Genomic DNA, 22,143 nt, shown 5'->3' on the forward strand with positions numbered 1-22,143 from the left:
GGGAGAAAACGACACTGTATATATTTGAAAAGAAAAAAGTATGTATCTTGATCAATGTGGTTTATAGTGTGAAAAATAAAAAATTTAAAAAAAAACCATTAGAGATTAATGGAAATTTTTTAAAAATTCTATAGGCAATTGTATCAAACCGAAAATCCAGGGAAGAATGGCAAAATAGATGAATTTTTATCAAGCTTTGAATTACCCCAATTACAATTACTAAATTACTAAAACTCCTAACAATTACTGAAATACAGGATACACTAATGACATTACCAAAAATTCCCTACAGAGTTTTATAAGATATTCAATAATCTATTAATTCCATCCGTCTTGGTGATAATGAAACAGCTGGAAGAGACCCAGAATTTGTCTGACTCATGTCAAACAGAAATAATTACAGTACTTCCTAAAATGGGAAAAGATCTGCTGTCACCAGCATCATATAAAGCAATATTTTTACTAAATACAGATTATAAATTAATAGCAAACCCTAATAGCAAAAATTGACAGACTGTGTACCGAAATTAGTGAAGCAAGATCAGACAGGATTTGTTAAAAATAGAAGAGCAGCAGATAATGTCTGTAAATTTGCAGCACAAATAAATAAAACACCAACTGTGGCAGTAGCTCTAGATGCAGAGAAAGCATTCGATAGGGAAAAATTGAATTATCTATTTAAAGTACTATAGAAATTCAAATTACCAGAAAAATTTATTAATTGGATTAGAGCACTGTATAATGGTCCTTTGGCAAAAGTGGTAACAAATGGATGTTTCAGACTACTTTAAAATGAGTAGGTCAACGAGGCAGGGATGCCCATTATCACCTTCCCTGTTTGCTTTGGCTATAGAACTATTGGCAGAGCTGATAAGAAGGGAACCCACGATACAGGGAATAAAAGTAAAAGAGAAAGAATTTAAAATGAGCTTATTTGCGGATGATATAGTATATTTAACAGACCCAGATAAATCAATAAAAGGGTTATATTTAAAATTGAAAGAATATGAGGAGATATCAGGATACAAGGTTAATATGGATAAAAGTGAAGTGATGCCAATGAACAAAGTCGATTATACAAAATGTAAAAATGAATCCCCTTTTAAATGGCAATCACAGGCTATGCATTACCTTGGTATCAGGATATATAATAATTTAAATCCTTTGTATAAATTAAACTACCAACTGTTAATAAAAAAAACACATGAAGACTTAGAGAAATGGAAAGATTTACCATTAACTTTAATAGGGAGAGTAAACTGCATCAAGATGAATGTATTTCCACGGCTACAATATTTATTCCAAATGCTACTGATTCCTTTGACAGCTGAATTTTTTATGATATTAAATAAATTAATAAGGAAGTTTTTAATGGAAGGGTAAAAAATCAAGAGTGGCTTTAGAAAAATTAACATGGGTGTATAAACAAGGAAGATTGCAGCTACCAAATTTCAAAAACTATTACAGGGCAGCACAGATAATATATCTATCAGATTTTTATAAGATGGGAGAAAAACCGGATTGGCTCAGAATAGAATTATATAAATTGGGAGAAAAGGTCCCGGAACATTTACTCTATAAATGGGATGAGAAACTGATGCAACACAACAATTCACCAATTCATCATATACTAAAAACATGGAAGAGAACACATCTGGAATGAAAGATAATAAATGATCAAATACCAAAATTGTTAGTAATGCAAAACCCATTAATACCTTTTACAATGGACAATTTATTTTTTAAGGAATGGGTTAGAAAAGGAATTTAAAGAATAAAAGATTGCTTTTTGGGAAATAATTTATTAACATTTGATCACATACAGAATATCATATGGTACAATATTTTCATTCTATCAGTTGAAAACTTATTTATAAGAAAAGTTGGGAACTAGTCTAAGACGACCTGAGAGTAGCTGCTATGAAGACTTAACTAAAGACACCATGATAGTAAAAAAAATTATTACAAACATATATAGCAAATTGCAATACAAGGAAAATGATGAGGCAATGTATAAACTCAAATAAGGTTGAGAAAAAGATTTAAATATATGAATAAAGAATGAAACATGAAAGGAACTATGCGCATGGACCACAAGTAATACAATACTTGGTTTCGTATGATACAATACAATTGGCTACATAGATTACATGTTACACCACAAAATTTAAAGGGTGGAATCCAACAATATTGGACAGATGCTTCTGTTGCAAACAAGAAATTGGAACAACATTAAGTGCAATTTGGACATGTACAAAAGTGAAATTTTTTGGGGGGGATTTAAACCTAATATTAAATAGAATTACAAAAAATAGTATACCAAAATATCCAAAAATTTTACTGTTAAACAACATAAAAGACAAAGAATTAGGGCTCAAAAAAATTTATTATGATTGCAGCAGCAAAAAAGTGCATAATGATAACTTGGAAAACGGAAGCAACCTTAAAAATACAACAATGGTACATAGAAATGAACAAGTGTATTCCATTAGAAAAAATTACGTATAATCTAAAAGACAAAGATACTTTATTTGAACAAATTTGGGAACCATACATAGAGCATATTATAAACTGTCGATTTCAGACCTCATTTCTTGAAGTGATAAGATACAAATATGAACATATTAAATATGGAATTTTGGGCAACATGATTTCTTTTTTTTCTTTTGTGTTCTTTTATTGTTTATTTATTTTTCTTATTTCTCTCTTTCATTTCTTGCTTTACGCTATAGAGGGTGGGAGGAGGGGGGAAGTGAAAATGTCACTGTGCATATTTTAAAGATGAATATTTGTATATATTGTTATTGACAAGATTCACGGTGAAGTATTAAATTAAAAAAATTATTTAAAAAATTGTACCAGTGCCCATGAAGAATGTTGGCACTCACATTAACAGTGATGAAGTGTTGAAGGCTGGGAGTCACTTTCTCAGGATCATTCCTGGAGCCAACAGATTTATGGCATCATGAAGAAAACATGTCAGTGCCTCTACCTATTCAGGGTTTGGTATATCACCAGAAACCCTGGCAAATTTCTATAGATGTGTGGTTGTTGTGAGTGAGGAAACAGGTTTGCTAGGTCTCAAAGGCATGGAGTCTGAACACAGTTTTGGTAGGGAAGGATTTTATTAACAGAAGGCAAATGTGGGAAATGGTATCTGATGCAGCACACACACACACAGTTTATAGCAGTCGTGGGAAAGAAATAGCGGACAATTAATAATGAACGTGGGGAAAATAGCGTGGGAACAAAATACACACACACAATGAACTGGTACATGCAATGATCAAGGAAAAATCCCTTTGATGCTCCACCACCCCATGACTCAGTGCAGGCATGGCTCTATGCTACAAGGGACACTAATTAAACACTCCCAACCCTTTTAACAGTGCCCATCTTACCAACAGTTTCTCCAGCGCCTTTCCACATTTCTAGGCCTGGTGGAAAATGCGCTGACTGGCTATAACACGGTCTGTTATGAGGACACCAATACCCCGAGAGTAAAGCCTCGCTAAAGGTAGTGGACAGAGCCCAGGACATCACAGGTAAACCCCTCCCCACCATTGAGAACATCCATAGGGAACACTGCCGTCATTGAAGAGCAGCAATCATCCAACCAGCACCTGCTCTGTTCCTGCTGCTACAGTCAGGAAAGAGGTACACGTGTCACAAGACTCACACCACCAGCTGCCAACCCGCCACCATCAGACTCCTCAACCACAAACTCAATCAGGGATGTATTTAATGACTCTTACCTATGTACTTTATTGATTTTTTTCTCTCTCTGTATTGCAGTTAGTTCGTTTACATTTTTTTGTTTGCTGACATGTGTACATTAAGTCAGTTTTTTATTGCTTTGCCAATAAGTGGTAATCTGCTTCGCCCACAGGAAAAATAACCTCAGGGTTGTCATGTGTACTTTGACAAATAATTTGAAATCTGAATCATGCCAGCAAGACTCATGACCATGCTAAAGGATCTGAGATCCTGTCTGTTCTTCTGCAACTAGATCCTCAGCTTCCTCATTGGCAACCTCAATCAGTGCCGATCGGCAGCATCAACTCGTTCTCCTCATGTCTGAGTGGGTTTTCCAACGGGAGCTTCGGTTTCATCCCACTGTTCAAAATGTATGGGGGTGTACGTTAATTAGGTGTAAATTGGGCAACATGGACTCATGGGCCAAAGTGGCATGTTGCCATGCTGTATGTTTAAATTTTTAAAATTTAAATTAAAAAAGTAATATATTTTAAAAATGCTGACTGCATGGTTACTCAAGTCCTTGTACACTCATGATTGCACAGCCAAGTTGAGGTCCAACTCAATCTACACATTCGCTGACACCACCACCAATGTTGGCCCAATTACTGCGAATGATAGAGGCTGCAGATTGATAATCTGATTGCCAGAACAACATTCTTGCTCTTGAGTGGATTCTTCATTTGTTTATAAGCTATGGTAAAGGAGTACTATTAAAAGAGGTTTACAGTACCAGCTAATTTAAAATGGGTAGTGGTGAAGATAAACCCCTTCATAGGAGCAGTTGGGGAGGTCGAACTCAAGACACCCCCCCCCTTTTATTAATAATGCACCTGCATGGTTATAATCCCTGAAGTGCTTTTCTCTGCCCTCAGTGAGATGAGTCAGAAGATCAAATGCAGTTTACTTGTGGAGTGTCTTCCAGAGCAGATTTCTTGTGAAGTGGAGGACATCTTAGTGGATCCAGATGGTCATCTTCCATATGATATGCTTAAGGCGGCTATTCCGTGGCAAACCCAGCCATCTAGGGAGACTTGTATTGGCCAATTACAAGCTAATGACAGCCTAGGCGATAGATAAGCAACCATTACAGATGTTGAGGAGGTGGTGTAGGTTAGCTGAAACAGATCCTCTTGAAGGTGATTTTTCGAAAGAGGTTCCTTTGATGTTTACCTCATCATGTTCAATTTGCTGTGTGGCTTTCCATTGTCCACCCTCAATCCATTGGGGGTCATGCTGACCTTGTTATGTCCACGACCTCTGCATTGAAGGTAGAAGGATTGGCTTCTTCACCTTGTCAACAGGAAGGAAATGGAACTGGAACAATTTGCTTACTGCACCTTATCAATCAAAGGTAGAGCCAGCACATTATCAATCAAAGATAACGGAGTTGGAGCATCAAATGGCAGCACTGACTACGCAGGTCCAGGCTTTGGGGACGCAGTGGAATTCCTTCCATTGACCTGGTTGGAATTGTGATGGTTGAGGCAATGGACGGGGTATTTGTTGGAAGCATTGGAGATTTGGTGCTGTTGCCTAGTCCTGTCAGCCACCTTGTGACTTCTACAAATGGCAGCCAGGAAATGACCAGATCTGGCAGTAGAGGCAACTGCTCCCCATGGGTTCGTCAGACTGTCACTCGGGTGTTCAATTTCTTGTTGATTCCAGTGCAGAGATTTCTGTGGTCCCTCCAACCACGGAGGAACGCAGACACCCCAATATGTCATATTCAAACTAGGATTTGGATCTCAAGAAACATTTTTGATGGGTTTTCATGGTTGCAAATGTGGGAAATTCCATTTTGGGAGCAGATTTCTTGTCATATATTTCTTTCTTGATGGATTTGAAAAATCACTACGTTGTGGACCATGGCTCTTGTATGCAAGTGAGCTGCATCTGTCGTCCCTCCAATATCGTCAGCTGCCTGAGGAGCCTTCAACCTGGCACCTGCCTTTTCTGAGCCTTGCTCAAGTGTTTCCCTCACCTAGTGACTCTATCGTATCATCACACAGATGTTATACATACAGTAACCCATCAGGCTCAGGATCCTCCGGTGGTTGCACAGGCTTGTCGATTACCCCAGACCATCTTAAAATCGTACAATCGGAATTCATCCACATGTAAATGTTGGGCATTATCCACTGATCCGACAGCTGCTGGGCTTAACCGTTGCAGATGGTTCCAAAAAAATCTCCTGGGGATTGGTGGCCTTGTGGTGATTATCGTGCCCTGAACAATTCCACTGTGCCTGACTCACATGACATTCCCAATTTACAAAACTTCTCAGCAAACCTCCACGACAAACATGTATTTGCGAAATAGATCTAGTTCGTGCTTACTTTCAGATTCCAGTTGAGCCTTCTTTTGTCGCAAAGATGGCAGTAATTACCCCTTTCGGCACATTTAGTTTCTACAAATGCCATTCGGTCTACAGAATGCAGCTCAGACATTCCAGCAGGTTATGAACCACATACTCGCCGGCCTCGATTTGTAATTCTGGTCATGAGTGCGGATGAAAAGGAGCACAAGCGCCACCTTATCTCATTGTTGCAGAGGCTTGATGAATTTGGCATTGCGATCAATCCCAGTAAATGCGTTTTTTGGCACTGCTGATCTTACATTTTTGGGGCAGAGTTACGCAACATGGTATTTTGCCCAATGAATTGAAACTGCTAGAGATTCGAGAATTTCCTACACCTTTTACATTTGGCCAGTTGTGACATTTTTTAGGCAGAATGAATTTTTAATCGCTGATTCCTGCCAAATACTGCAACATCTCTATTACCCCTTACTGAACTTCTAAAAGGAACCGATAAGTCTACGTCCTGAAGACCATTAACTTTGAGAGATGATGCTATGCATGCTTTCAATAGTGTGAAGATTGCACTCGTGAATGTCACGATACTTGTACATCAAAAGCCCAAAGCCTTGCTTTCTCTTACCACAGATATGTCTGTGGGAGCAGTGTTACAACAATGAGACTGTGGGCAATTGGAACCTCTGGCATGTTTTTCAGCTAAGTTGTCACAGGCTCAGGCAAAGTAGAATACATTTGGTTGGGAAAACTTGGCCATCTATCTCACAGTGAAACATTTCTGATTTTTATTGGAATGTTATCCTTTTATACAGACCAACAGACTCTTAAGCATACTATGAGTACAAGCACGCATCCCTAATCGCCTAGAGAAATTTGGCACTTGGACTTCATCCTACAGTTGCACATGCGAGGAAAAGTGAATGCCATGGATGATGCCCTGTCTGGGCACAATATTGATGCCTTGCATTCAACTACTGCCATTAATTTCACCACCATGGCATGTGCACAGCCAACTGATCCTGATCTCATTCAGTATCGCCGGATCAACTCTGGTCTCCATCTTCAAGATGTGACCCTGGGTTAATTGGGTGAAAAGTTAGTCCATGATGTTTCCACAGGAAGGCCGAGGCCTTTTATGCCAGCGGCTATGAAATGGGAGATTTTTGAGTCTCTTCACAATCTATCGCATTCTGGTCGAAGAGCATCAATCAAACTAGTTACAGAACGTTTTACCTGGGCTCATGTCAAATGGGATGTTGGATTATGGGCAAGGACCTGCTTGCCGTGTCAATGCTCTGAAGTCTCCAGACACACAAAATCCAAGCTGGGGGATTTTGTTGTTCCGGATTCCCATTTCCAGCACCTAGACTTGATAGGCATACTTTCGCCATCTTGGGGATATACTTATCTGCTTATGTGTGAAGTCCAGACTACCAGGTGGCAGAAGATCATTCCTATCACTGACATTTCTGTGGAGACAATTGCTTGGGCTTTTGTGGATCATTGGATTCCATATTTCTGTGTTCTGGTCACTATTACAATGGATCGAGGGTCTTAGTCTGAGCTCTCACTTATCTTCAGGGCACTACTCGTATTCGCACTACGGCTTACTTTCTGCAGGCCAACAGCCTAGTTGAGTGATTCCATCAACAATTGAAGGCAGCAGTGAGGAGTCACGTGATGGAGTAGTGGCCGGACGGTGAACTCCAGCCCTCTCCAGAAAAGTCGGGAAAAACAAAGGAAAACACAAAGGCACAGAAATAAAAGTTACAGAAAAGTGAGTATAAAGGTGGAAAGAAGATGGCGACAAAAAAAGAAAAATCGAAAGCAACGGTAAGAAGAGAGGAAGAGAAGACAAAGGAGGAAAAAGGTGAAGGCCTTACCTGTCCGAAGAGGCCCGCTGCGGAGAGAGAAACCCGCTCCCTCAGGTCGGTAAATAATGGACTACAAAAATGGCTCGCAGAGCTGAGTAAAAGTGCGCAACCGCGCATGCGCGATGCGAATGAAAAAAAACACACCAACGGGAGGGGGGACCAGCTGGGGAGTCGATCTCCACAGCCGGCAACGACAGCTGCAGAACACCTGCAGCAAGAAGAGACCACAGAAGACAATAGAAACAAGAAAGAAGAGGAGGAAAGGGCACCAAAGAAACAACAGATGGCCAACCCAGAGGAAGAAGAAGAGGAAGAGGAAGAGTACAGTGAAATAGAAGAAGAAAAGAAAGGCAAGATAAAGGATATACTTTCTCTTATTAAAGGATACATGGAGTCATTTAAAGAATGGCAAACACAGGAATTTAAGGATTTAAGAAAAAGAATAAACAACACAGAAGAGAAAATAAATAAAATAGAGATGACCTTAACAGAAATGGGAAAGAAAATGGACAAGATGGAAGAGTGGGCAGTAGCAGCAGAAATGGAGGTAGAAGACTTAAAAAAGAAATTGGAGGAATCTAATAAAAAAACTAAAGAGACACAAGAACTACTAGCTCAAAAAATAGATACAATGGAAAACCATAACAGAAGAAATAACATAAAGATAGTGGGCCTTAAGGAAGATGAAGAAGGCAAGAATATGAGGGAGTTTATAAAAGAGTGGATCCCTAAGACCCTAGGATGTCCAGAACTACAGCAAGAAATGGAAATAGAAAGGGCACATAGAGTATTGGCCTCTAAACCACAACCACAACAAAAACCAAGATCTATTGTAGTAAAATTCCTAAGATATACTACAAGAGAAAAGGTACTGGAGAAGACAATGGAAAAAGTAAGAGAGGGCAACAAACCACTGGAGTATAAAGGGCAAAAAATCTTCATTTATCCAGATATAAGTTTTGAACTCCTAAAGAAGAGAAAAGAGTTCAATACAGCAAAGGCGATTTTATGGAAGAAAGGGTATAAATTTATACTAAAGCATCCAGCGGTATTGAAAATATTTATTCCAGGACAACAAAACAGACTATTCTCGGATCCAGAAGAAGCACGAAAATTTGCAGAACAATTACAAAAATAGACTGAGGGAGGAAGACGGGTAATGAGAGTTAAAATGATCACGATTGATATGTATGTGGGTAAAGACAAAAATAGACTGAGGGATGAAGATGGGTAATGAGGGTAAAAATGATCACGATTGATATGTATGCGGGTAAAGAGGTATAAGAGTGAATAGAGACAATGTGCATACGTGAATGTATCTGTACTTAGAGGAAAATATAGATAGTATAGACAAGAATTAATAAGGGAAGGTAATGGAATAGAGAGAATAAGGAGGGAATTAAAAGAGTGACCTTTGTGACATATGAAAAGTGAAATCTTTTCTGGGGGAGGCGGGGTGGGGGGAAATAGCGGTCACTGCAAAATCAGTTGACGCTTGCGAGTGGATTCGCAAATCCAAATGGAGAGGGGAGATGTGGTTGTCCAACAAGGGATAAAGGACAACTCAGGAGGGGAAGGGGAGATTGGGGATAAATAAGATAGAAATAGGAGAATAAGGAAAATGTTGGATGTTGTAGGAATGTTGTCTTATAAAGAGTTGAAAATAAGAAAACAGAAATGAAAAAGGAGGAAAGGTAATGATGGAAAAGCAGAAGAAACACATGTTTACAGGGAGTTCGTGATCGAACCCTTTAACTGTTAGAACCATAAAATAATTACAGAACAGAAACAGTCCATCTCAGCTCTTCTAGTCCATGCTGTACCATTTTTTTCCTAGCTCCATTGACCTGCACCCTGCCCATAGCCCGCCACACCTCTCCCATCCATGTACCTGTCTAAATTCTTAAATGTTAAAATTGAGCCCACATTTACCACTTAAGCTAAAACCGCATTCCACACTCTTACCACTCTCTTTGTGAAGAAAATCCCCCTCATGTTCCCCTTAAACTTTTCCCCTTTCACCCTGAATTCATGTCCTCTGCTTTGTATCTCACCTACCCTCAGTGAAAAAAGCTTATCTACATTGTCTGTCCTCCTCATAATTTTAAATACCTCTATCAAATCTCCGCTCATTCTTTTACACTCCAAGGAATAAAGTCCTAACGTGTTTAACCTTTCCCTGTAACTCAGTTCCTGGAGTCCAGGCAACATCCTGGTTAATCTTCTCTGCACTTTTTCTATCTTAATGATATCTTTCCTGTAGTTAGGTGGCCAAAACTGAACACAATACTCCAAATTTGGCCTCACCAATGTCTTATACAACTTTAATATAAAACATCTCAACTCCTGTACTCAATAATTTGATTTATGAAGGCCAATATTCCAAAAGCTCTCTTTACAATCCTATCCACCTGTGATGCCATTTTCAGAGAATTATGTATCTATGTATTCCCAGATCCCTCTGTTCTACAACACTCCCCAGTGCCCTACCATTTACTGTGTATGTCCTTTCCTGGTTTGTCCTTCCAAAATGCAACACCCCACATTTATCTGCATTAAACTCCATCTATAATTTTTCAGTCCATTTTACCAGCTGGTCCAGATGCCTCTGCAAGCTTTGAAAACCTTCTTTGCTGTCCACAGTGCCTCCAATCTTAGTGTCATATTCAAACTTGCTGATCCAATTTACCACATTATCATCCAGATCATTGATATAGATGATAAACAACAAAGTTACCAGCACTGATCCCTGAGGAACACCACTAGTCAGAGACCTCTAGTCTGAGAAGCAATCTTCCACCACTACTCTATGGCTTCTCCCATCCAGCCATCATTGAATCCACTTCACTACTTCACCATGAATATCCAGTGTCTGATCCTTCCAGACTAACCTCCCATGCAGGACCATGTCAAAAGCCTTACTAATGTCCGTGTAGATAACATCCGCAGAGTTTCTTTTCTCAACCTTCCTGGTAACCTCCTCGAAAAACTCAATAAGATTAGTTAAACATGATCTACCACGCTCAAAGCTATGTTGATTATCCCTAATCAGTCCCTGGCTATCAAAATAATTGTATATTCGATCTCTTAGAATACCCATCAATAACTTAGCTACCACTGATGTCAGGATCACTGGCCTATAATTTCCAGGGTTACTTTTAGAGCCTTATTTAAATAATGGAACTATGTGAGCTACCCTCCAATCCTCCGGCACCTCACCTGTGGCTAAGGACATTTTAAATCTTACTGCTAGAGCCCCTGAAATTTCTGCACTAGCTTTCCTCAAGGTCCGAGGGAATATCGTGACAGACCCTGGGGATTTATCCATCCTTATTTGCTTTAAGACAGCAAGCACTTCCTCCTCTTTAATCTGCATAGTTTCCATGACCTCACTGGTTGTTTTCCTACTTCCCACAACTCTGTGCACATTTCCTGAGTGAATGCTGATGGAAAAAAAACATTTAAGATCTCCCCATCTCTTTTGGCTCCATACAAAGCCTGCCACTCTGCTCTTCAAGGAGACCAATTTTGTCCCTTACTATCCTTTTGTTCTTAATATACCTGTAGAAACCCTTAGGATTTTCATTCACGCTGTCTGCCAAAGCAACCTCGTGTCTTCTTTTAGTCTTCTTGATATCTTTCTTGAAATTTCTTTGCATTTTTTTTACTCAAGTAACTCACTTGCTCCATGATGCCCATACCTGTTATAAACTTCTCTCTTCTTCTGAACCAGATCCCTAATATCCCTCAAAAACCAAGGTTCCCTATGCCTTCTAACCTCGCCTTTGATCCTGACAAGAACATGCAAACTCTGTACTCTCAAAATTCCACCTTTGAAGGACTCACCTCACACATCCTTGCTGGAAAACAACTTATCTCAATCCATGCAATCTGGATCCTTTCTCATTTCCCTAAAATTTCCCCAATTTAGAATCTCAACCTGAGACCCAGACCTATCCTTTTCCATAATTAACTTGAAGCTAATGCAATTATGATCACTGGACCAAAAGGTTCCCCTGCACATATCTCTGTCACCTGTCCTATTTCATTCCCTGATAGGATATCCAGTATTGCACTCTCTCGAGTTGGTGTCCTATATATTGATTTAGAAAACTTTCCTGAACACACGTTGTGCCGTAATATTATCTATTTTGTGAAGGTTGGCTGTTTTAGAATTACAGCTAATGAAAAATGAGAATGGCAACATATATTTTCATGTCAGGACGAAATATGGCTTGATGGCCAACCAATGGTTCAAATGGGTGTCTTCTTCTTTATCTTTGGCTTGGCTTCGTGGACGAAGATTTATGGAGGGGTAATGTCCACGTCAGCTGCAGGCTTGTTTGTGGCTGACAAGTCCGATGCGGGACAGGCAGACACGGTTGCAGCGGTTGCAGGGGAAAATTGGTTGGTTGGTTGGGTGTTGGGTTTTTCCTCCTTTGTCTTTTGTCAATGAGGTGGGCTCTGCGGTCTTCTTCAAAGGAGGTTGCTGCCCGCCGAACTGTGAGGCGCCAAGATGCACGGTTTGAGGCGATATCAGCCCACTGGCGGTGGTCAATGTGGCAGGCACCAAGAGATTTCTTTAGGCAGTCCTTGTACCTCTTCTTTGGTGCACCTCTGTCTCGGTGGCCAGTGGAGAGCTCACCATAGACCACGATCTTGTGAAGGCGATGGTCCTCCATTCTGGAGACGTGACCTACCCAGCGCAGTTGGATCTTCAGCAGTGTGGATTCGATGCTGTCGGCCTCTGCCATCTCGAGTACTTCGATGTTAGGGATGAAGTCACTCCAATGAATGTTGAGGATGGAGCGGAGACAACGCTGGTGGAAGTGTTCTAGGAGCTGTAGGTATTGCCCATGTCCTTTTCAATAGCAGAGGTTATGGCTGTAGAGAAAGCCTTGTCAAGTTGATGGCATTCTTTTGTATAAGGTGCAGATTATAGTTACGATGTATCACTGGTAAATAATTGTGAATATTCAGAGTAGTTGATGGAGGAATGTGGCAATCCAATGGTGACTATATCCTGAATAAGATCATGTTTCATCGAAGTGTTCAATGATGGATTAATCCAGACAAGGAGGAATCCTCTTTAGCATGGACTCTCAGGTGACTGACTGCAGATGCTGAAATCTGAAGCTAATCACAGTCTGCTGGAGGAACTTAGCAGGCCGAGAGAAAAAGAATGGTCAACGCCACGTCTTGAAACCCTTTATTGAGATAGAATAAGGTGTTTTGGCTCAAAATTGTAGGCAACTGGCTGCAGACCACCTCGCACTATGTGCACAGCGTACAAGATGGACGCTGTGAGCGTGTGCGAAGGGGCAACTGATAAAACCCCAATCGAGAATGGAGCTCGGGAAGAGTGGCTGTTTCCCCTCCCCGGGACCAGAAATATGGTTTACTTCATTTATTGTTATTTAATGAAGTGTTTGGTTATTTAGTAGCTCTGCCCTCCGGGGTTCTCACTGAGCACCAAATATGTACATGGTGTCAGAAGTGAGATGAGCAGAGCTTGAAGACAGAGACCAGGTTTCTTTTGTGATGCAGTGAACACATAACCATGTTTTCCTGACCACTATGCATGGCGGATGTAGACACCCTGACCCATTGTTGTTTGAGGGCAACGTGGCCGATAATTGGAGGATTTTTGAACGGGAATACGACATCTTTATCATGGTCGCGCACTTGGACAAACCACCGCGCATAAAAGCCTATATTCTGCTCAAATTGGCCAGCCCAGAGGCCATCGAGAGGGAGTGAACGTTCGTATGTGCGCCCAAGAGAAGAGATGAGAATCAAATAGTTTAGGCAGCAGAGTCCAGGGAGGATCCGGAATGTCTGAAACAAAAGTTCAGGGAAATGTGCAGCCCACAGGTTAACATCACCATGGAATGCCTGTTCTGTAGAAGGGACCAGGAGGTAGGAGAACCTATACAGTCCTTTGTGAATGCATTAAAGCTGAAAGCCAAGACCTGCAGATTTGGCACATTGACCAATGACCTGATAAAGGACCGTATAGTGTGTGGTGTGCTCAACAACAGAATGAGAAAAACACTGCTATAAGACAGTGAATTAACACTAAGTAAAGCCATAGACAAGTGCTTAACCTATGAAGCAGTAGAGCCCAGTAACAGCTGATGGCAGGACAGAGGTGCACCAACCCACCAATGAGGACGCCCCACAGAGGCGGTCACCTGCGGGAACTGTGGTTCTGAACACGCCCTCAAAAAGGACTGCCCAGCCTGGGGAAGGCAGTGTAGGAACTGCCTGCTATAGAATCATTTCGCGCGAGTGTGCAGGAGGACTCAAAGAACAGAGTCACAAGTAAAAAATCGTAGACCCGTGGACCGTGACTAAAAAGGATGAGTCATCTGAAGAGGAGTTCAATATCAACAACGTCACACCGAGTGACCCCGAAAATCTAAAGGAATCCACACTCAAGTAATGGTGAAGCCTTTGTCACCATGATGGTGAATGGTGTGATGATGGAAATGAAATTGACACCAGTGCCAGATGCAATGTTTTACCTTTGAAGGAGTTCAACAGAACCAAATATAAAGAAACGATACAATCCAAGGACAGAGCTTCAAGCCTGGTGGCATACAGAGGCAGCAGAGAACACCCACTTGGGATGGTGCAACTTCTGTGCACCACACAGGGACATACACACCCACTTACCTTCTACGTAGTCAAAGAGGACCTTCTTCCGCTAGTGGGGATAAAAGCATGTGTAGACCTAGGTTTGGTCACCTTCAGAGTGGATGTACACCAAGTAACTGTTTCACCCGACAACTTCACAGAAGCAATCCTCAGAATAAAAGGAGCCATTTGGCATCGAGTTAGGCAAACTGCCAGTATGTGGATAGACCAGAAATATGTCCAGTTGTGCGACCCGCTCACAGGATTCCATTTGCCATGAAGGAACAAGTCAAATCTGAGCTAAACAGAATGCAACAATTAGGGTCATTGCCCCTGTGTCTGAACCCACCAAATGGGTCTCATCCATGGTAGAGGCAAAAAAGAAAAACACCAAGGAAATGAGAATTTGCATAAATCTAAAAACTTAAACACAGCATTCAAAAGGTCGCACCACCCGATGCAGACAGTGTCCACAGTCTTTTCCGTTCTAGACGTAAAAGTTCATTCTGGCAGATAACACTAGACCACCAGTTCTTGCTGCTAACAAATTTTAGCACTGCTTTCGGACAGTACAGATTGGTAAGGATGGCATTTGGCATCAATTCAGCCAGCGAGGTGTTCCAAAGATCCATGGAACAAATATTTGCCAGGTATCCATGTGTAATCATCCTCATAGGAGGAAAGACCACTGAAGAGTATGATACCAACCTTAAAAGGGTACTGGACAGAGCAAAAAAGGTATACCTATGCCTGAATACTAATGTGCAGGTTCAGAGTGGCCATATGTGGGCCATATATCCACAAAAGATGGCCTTAAGAGCAGACCCATCCAAGACCAGAGCTATTAATGAAATGCCAACTCCTACCGATGCTACATCGCTCCAGAGATTTCAAGGCATGGCCAACTACTTGGGCAAATTCATCCCAAATGCCAGTGAGCTGACTGCGCCACTACAAGAGCTCAACCATAAAGTCACAGAATGGTACTGGGACAGTGCCAACCAGAAAAGATCTGAAGGGCTCAAGAAGCACATGGCGAGTTCACCATTCTTAGCATGTTACGATATCAAACGACCACTACTATTGACATGCAAGCATCCCAATATGGTCTAGGAATGGCCTGCCTACAAGACGGCAAGCCTGTTGCCTATGCATGAAGGTCACTAACGGAGACAGAAGTGCTTTACACACAGATTGATAAGGAACTACTGGCATTCACGAAATTCAACGACTACATTTACGGAAGACCGATAACGATCAAGACAGACCACTTGCTGCTAGTATCCATATATCAACAAATCCATTCACTCCGCTCCATCAAGGCTCCAGAGAATGAGGCTGTGACTGCAAATATTCAACTTTACTTTGATCTATAAGGCAGGGAAGGAAATGCATCTGGGCCAACGCATTATCCAGGGCACCCATCAGCGGTACAGCACGTCTTCTGGGTGAGCTTGACACGTATGATGTCATGGAAATATGCCCTATTTCAGCTTCCAGACAAGAGCGAATAAAACATACTGCAGATGACTGCGTGTCAACAACACTAATCACTTTCATTTGGGCTGGATGGCCTACAAGGCAAAGGAATCTGCCATGTGAAGTACAACCTTAATTCACTTTCAGAGATGAATTGACCTACAACAAAAGCATAATAATGAAAGGCCTAAGACCGATCATCCCAGCGTCACTCCGCACCACATTCACAGCAAACCTCCACTAGGGGCATCCTGGCATCGAGGTGACTAAGGGGATCTATTATTCTGGCCTGGTATGGACATGGGCATCACAAAACATGGCTGTGCAGTCTGTAACAGTACCAAAACCCCACCAGGTCAAAGAACCCCTTCAGCCTCACCCAGTGCCAGACCTGCTGTGGCAACACTTATCTTCAAGTAGAACAAACAACAATACTTAGTGCTAGTAGACTCATACTCCGGTTGGTTTGAGACATCATGAAACACCACCTCTCCGTTCACGGATCGCCATGCACAGTGTTGTCCGACAACAGCGCACAGTTTACCAGCCAGAAATTCAGAGACTTCACGAGTACCTGGGACTTCCAACACATCACGAGCAGCCCTGAATTTCCCCCATCAAATGGGCTAATGGAGAGAGCAGTCTGCAGCGCAAAGAACGTTCTAGAAAGATCGCTTAGGGACAAGTCAGATGTATTCCTGGACCTATTGAATCTTAGAAACGTGGCCAGAGACCACATCCTTGGCTCACCGACGCAGCAACTCATATCTTGGCAAACAAGAACAACGCTGCCAGTTCCCTATGAAATGTTGAAGCCTGATCCCACCAACTCTTGACGCAATCCATTCCCACTTATTGCATAAACGCGCCCTACAAAAGAAGCATTTATGCAAAGATAAGCAGACCCCCCCCCCCCCCACCCCAAAGGATACAACCGCTTGGCAGTGGTAAAGAAAGCTTGCAACGAGCCCCGGTCATATGTGCTTTCGTCAGAGGGGAAAGAATATCAGAGAAATCAGCGCCACATTCTCTAGGTATGAGAACCAGCCCCACCTAAAGGGACAAACCCAGCGCCACCGAAGGCTCAAGAGAGGAACGCAACGGGGAAACCACAAGACGAACAAGCCACACTGTCAGATTTAAATGACAACAAGGACCTGATGAGGAATCTATGGGAAGCAGCACAATTCACAGCAGAGGCCAATTGGCCCGAGAGTGATGTCTCCGAGTCGCCAGCAAAAATGACAGGGGTTGAGGAAGAGGTACAACCCTCCACATCATCTGGGGGTTTATATAGGATGATGGTCAGAAGGGTCTGTCAGCCTAATCTGAAATATCTGGACTAGCAGGTACCCGCACAAACCCAACAAGGGAAGGGACCTTAAGCACCCTTTTCGAGGGCAACGACATGGAGTCGCCCCAACATGGACTTATCATTGTTGGTATGTCTACATACACATGATGCTGTCATTCTTCCTTGTGACTCCACAGATGCGAGCTAAAGAAAGGGGATGTAGGCAGCTGCCTACTGACCGCCTCGCACTATGTGCACAGCGATCAAGATGCACTACGTGCATGGGACACTGTACAAGACGGACCCTGTGAGCATGCGCAAGGGGGAAACTGATAAAACCCCAATCGAGAGTGGAATTCAGGAGGAGTGACTGTTTCCCCTTCCCAGGACTCACGGTTTACTGCGTTTACTGTTATTTAATAAAGTGTTTGGTTATTTAGTAGCTCTGGCCTCCTGTGTCCTCACTGAGCACCAAACATGATTTTTTTTCTCTCCCACGAATACTGCTCAACCCATTGAGTTCCTCCAGCACATTGTGTTTAGCATAATCGTTTGTATGTTTGGAGCAACATTCATCCTGGCAAGTCCATTATCATTATGTTTGGAACTTCATTCATCTGAACAAACAGAAAACATTCTTTCTGATCCTGACTTGCATCTTGTGGATAAACAAGGTAAAGTCAGAGGTCGAGTTACCTGCTGCAGATTGTCAACCTTTGCTGTACTTTATTTAAGTGCTAATCATGATGATGTTCTGGTTTCCAGATTGAAGTAGAGGCCCATGGTGATCTTGTTAAATGCCGAGGGAATATGGTTAGACCACTCTTGATAGAGATGTTCATCGATTGGCACTTAGGCAGCATAAATCTAACTTCAGGCCTTGCTGCCCATGGTCATAGACTGCCTTTGTCTCCACCGTTGCTGCTTTAACCTGCCAAGTTCTTCCAACAATTTGGTTTTTTTTTTGCTCCTTATGAAATTGGATAGGATCTTCATCTAAGCACCAAAGGGTGGTCCAGTTGTGCAGCGCCTATACAGCTCCAGCAATCAGGACCGGGGTTCGAATCCCACCTTATCTGTAAGGAGCTTGTATGTTCTCCCCATGTCTATGTGGGTTTTCCCTGGGGGCTCTGGTTTCCTCCCACTGTTGGCAATGTTCCGGAGGTGTAGGTTAATTGGGTGTAAATTGGGTCGGCACGGACTTGTGGGCTGAAATAGCCTATTACTGTGCCATGTGTTTTAATTTAGAATTTAAATTTAAAGGGTAATTAGCTGATCTTTGCCTCTTTATAAGCTTAAAAAGCACTGTAGGGTACAAGCATTTGGAAGGACAGATAATGGCCTCCGAGCAATCCCTTGTGCTAATGAAGTCATTTGATTCATTTCCCAAACCACAGAAGAACCTATGTTCTGAGTAATCTACCTGCCGTTCCTGCACTTTGCTTTGTGCTCACTCAGAAGGAAATGATTTCCTTTCTCCTTGAGTACGCAGCCTCAGCCAAGTCTCGAGGGACGCAAACAGGGACATGAGGCTGGGGGCTAAAATATTCAGGACCTTTTGTGACCTTTACTGCTACAAACAGCAGTCCAAGGAAGGCATTATAATTGGTGCCTTCTGTGCACCAGGTGTCAGAGCTATTAAATTTTTAATTTTTTATAAATTCATTTTTAGTTAATTCATAGTAACAGGGCCTTCTGGCCCATGAGCCATAATGGCCAAATATGTGATCAATTAATCTTCTAACCTGTACATCTTAAGAATGTGGGAGGAAACTGGAGCACCCAGAGGAACTTCGTGTAGTCACAGTGAGAACATACAAATTCTTTGCAGACAGCACCGGATTTGAACAAATGCAGAGGATTGACAATAATATGCAGACAGGTTAAGTGAATGGGGTAGGAAGTGGCAGCTAGAATTCATTATGAATAATGTCAGATTATGTACTTTGGTAGTGAAAGTAGGATTATTTTTTTAAATAGTGAGAGATTGAAAGGTATTAGTATGCAGAGACTTGGATGTCCTTGTGTGTACAGAATAGAATTCAAAGGCAAATGGTATATTAGCTTGTATTACAAGAATTAGTACAAGAATAGAAGCCTCTTACTCCATTTATACAGAGCTAGTGAAGCCACATCTAGAATAGGTACACATATGTAACCTGAGCAAGGAAATATTTGGGATAGAGTGAACACAGCAAGGGTCCTACTAGATTGTTCCTGGATTGCAGATTTATCAAATGAGATTAATTAACCAGACTAGACCTAAATTGTCTCATGTATAAAAGATTGAGAGGTGAAATGTCCAACATTCTTTAGGTTTTGACAGGGTGAATTCTGAATTGATATTTCCTGGCTGGAGAGTCAAGAACCGGGAGTCACAGTCTCAAAATAAGAGGTTGGCCATTCATTGCAAAAATGGGGGGAAAAATGTCTTCCGAAAGAATTCACTTACGAGGGCTGGAATGGCTCAATTCAAGACCAAGAACGCAAGACCTCAAATGTTAAGGGAATCAAGTGCGTATAGGTGTAAGGGGCTGAATGGCCTTCTCCTACTTATATTTCTTAAAGAGCTTCCTTGCTTCTAGCATGCATGCATAATGTGCACAAAATTGAGCAATTGAATTTGACGAGTCGCTCAAGGCATGCTAAGATAATGCAGTTAAAATTCCTGATTAAAATTCAAGTCAAACATGGTGCCAAGAGGAAGGACACTAACTACATGTTTCAATTCCTGGGCCATTTTTGGAATTGTTTTAACACCATTTCTTTTCTTTATTCCTCAGTGATTTGGAAGAATTTGTAGATGCAGTCATAAGCAGGTTTTGGAGATTTTAGCTTGAACTAAATATTTTTTTCTTCCAGGAGGAGAGTTGGAGTGAATTAAGGCTAAGCTGGTACCGTAACACTGCAGAAGCAAATGGCAATAAAAATCTAATTGAACTGTGAAGTGCAGTTATAAAACTACTGCTGAAAAAGACAATCACATGTCTGATCTATTATTGAATGGCATCATGGGAATTCTTACAGGCACACAACATCCCTCAAACGTTATCTGAAGCCATGCCAACGAAAAGGTAATCCTCTTCAGCTGGGGATTGTACATTTAGCATAACTGATCATTGGAAAAATAATCCAATCTTCTTAAAAGGCTTCTGGATGAAAATAAACATTAACCTCCACTCTGAAAGAATTACTGACTAGGGAAATGGCGGAAAATTTTGACTGTGCCACCCATGTCCACGGCTTTGATCTAGGAGCTCGATACATAGACTTGAAGCCTTTGGGGTATGGTGCCAATGGATTGGTATTTGCGGCAATAGATAGCCAAAGCTATCGTAAAGTTGCTGTGAAGAAAATTACCATTACTGATGCTCGAAGTCTAAAGCATGCTCTGAGGGAGATCAAAATTATCCGCCGATTGGATCATGATAACATTGTAAAGGTTTTTGAGGTTCTTGGTCCCAACGGAAGTCATGTACCTCAAGATGTTTATAGGTTGAGCATTGTGTATATAGTCCAAGAGCATATGGACACTGACCTTGCTCGCCTTTTGGAGCAGGGACCCCTTTCAGAGGAGCACGCAAAGCTTTTTATGTACCAGCTACTTCGAGGACTCAAGTACATACACTCAGCCAATATTCTGCACAGAGATTTAAAGCCAGCCAATATCTTTATCAATACTGAAGACCTTGTGTTGAAAATTGGGGACTTTGGGTTGGCGAGAATTGTGGACCCACATTACTCACACAAAGTAAGTGACTTCTTATTTAATATATTTGTTCATGCGACGTGGATGGAACTGGCAATGCTGGCATTTATGGTCCATCTTTAATCGTTCCTGAACTGAGCAGACAGTACAGCCAACCATGTTGTGGGGCTAGGAGTCACACAAGGATTGGACTGGGAAGAATATCAAATCTCCTTCTTGATGGATATTAGTTAATATAAGAAATAGGAGCTGGAGAAAGCCACCTGGCATGTTGTACCTGCTCTGCTATTCAATAAGATCATGGTTGATGTGGCTATGGACTTCACTCCACCCACTTATCTATTCTCCATACCCCTTCATTTTTTTTATTATTCAAAAATCTATCTAACTATGCCTTAAAAGAGGCTGCCTTCATGGGCAGAGCATTCCATAGATTTATTACTCTTAGGGAGAAACAATTCTTCCTTATCTCTGGATTAATTCTTCTCCCCTGAATCTTTTTTTTAATATCTTATTTAAATTTTTTTGTCCATACATGGAATCAGTTACAGAGTCAAAAAGATGCAAATAGATAAAATGTGAATCCATTCTACATTTCATGATGGTTAAATCCCCCACTCCCCTTCCACTGTAGAAACCCCAAAAGATGAGAATAGAAAGAAAAGAGAAAAGAAAAGAAGAAATAAAAGCAAGGAATGCAGGAAGAATTGCCAAGAAAGTGCCTTTCACCACATGGATTTCCAATATATGTTCTATTTAATTCTTTGGAGAAGGTTAATGCAAGTCTTTAGGATTAGAAAAATGTCTACAAATTTATACCTGAAATTTGTAAATACGGGCACCAAATTTGCAAAAATATATCATTTATTTCTTAAATTATAAATAATCTTCTCAAGGGGAACACATCTAATAAATGTAAGGTGCAGGTTAGTTCAATATAATTTTTTTTACTTCAATTGTATCTCGCACAGCAGAAATTAAATAGGTTGAAGTCTAGTTTATCAGATCAATGTTTTAGATGTTTTTTAGATGTTTTAGCAAAGAGGAAAGTACTTTTTCACATTTGACTTGGTCA

At 41.3% G+C, this 22,143-nt stretch overlaps 1 protein-coding gene across 1 annotated transcript in view; it reads left to right on the forward strand.

Annotated features, from left to right (window-relative positions):
* The first annotated feature begins 20,564 nt into the window (after positions 1-20,564).
* Positions 20,565-22,143, forward strand: part of LOC138756091 (mitogen-activated protein kinase 4-like) — a 95,301-nt gene continuing 93,722 nt past the window's right edge. The window contains exon 1 of the mRNA XM_069922751.1: positions 20,565-21,110. Within this exon, the coding sequence (XP_069778852.1) occupies positions 20,565-21,110 (546 nt within the window). The remainder of the gene's footprint in view (positions 21,111-22,143) is intronic.

Source organism: Narcine bancroftii, chromosome 3 (assembly GCF_036971445.1).
Source record: "Narcine bancroftii isolate sNarBan1 chromosome 3, sNarBan1.hap1, whole genome shotgun sequence".
Classification (NCBI taxonomy): domain Eukaryota; kingdom Metazoa; phylum Chordata; class Chondrichthyes; order Torpediniformes; family Narcinidae; genus Narcine; species Narcine bancroftii.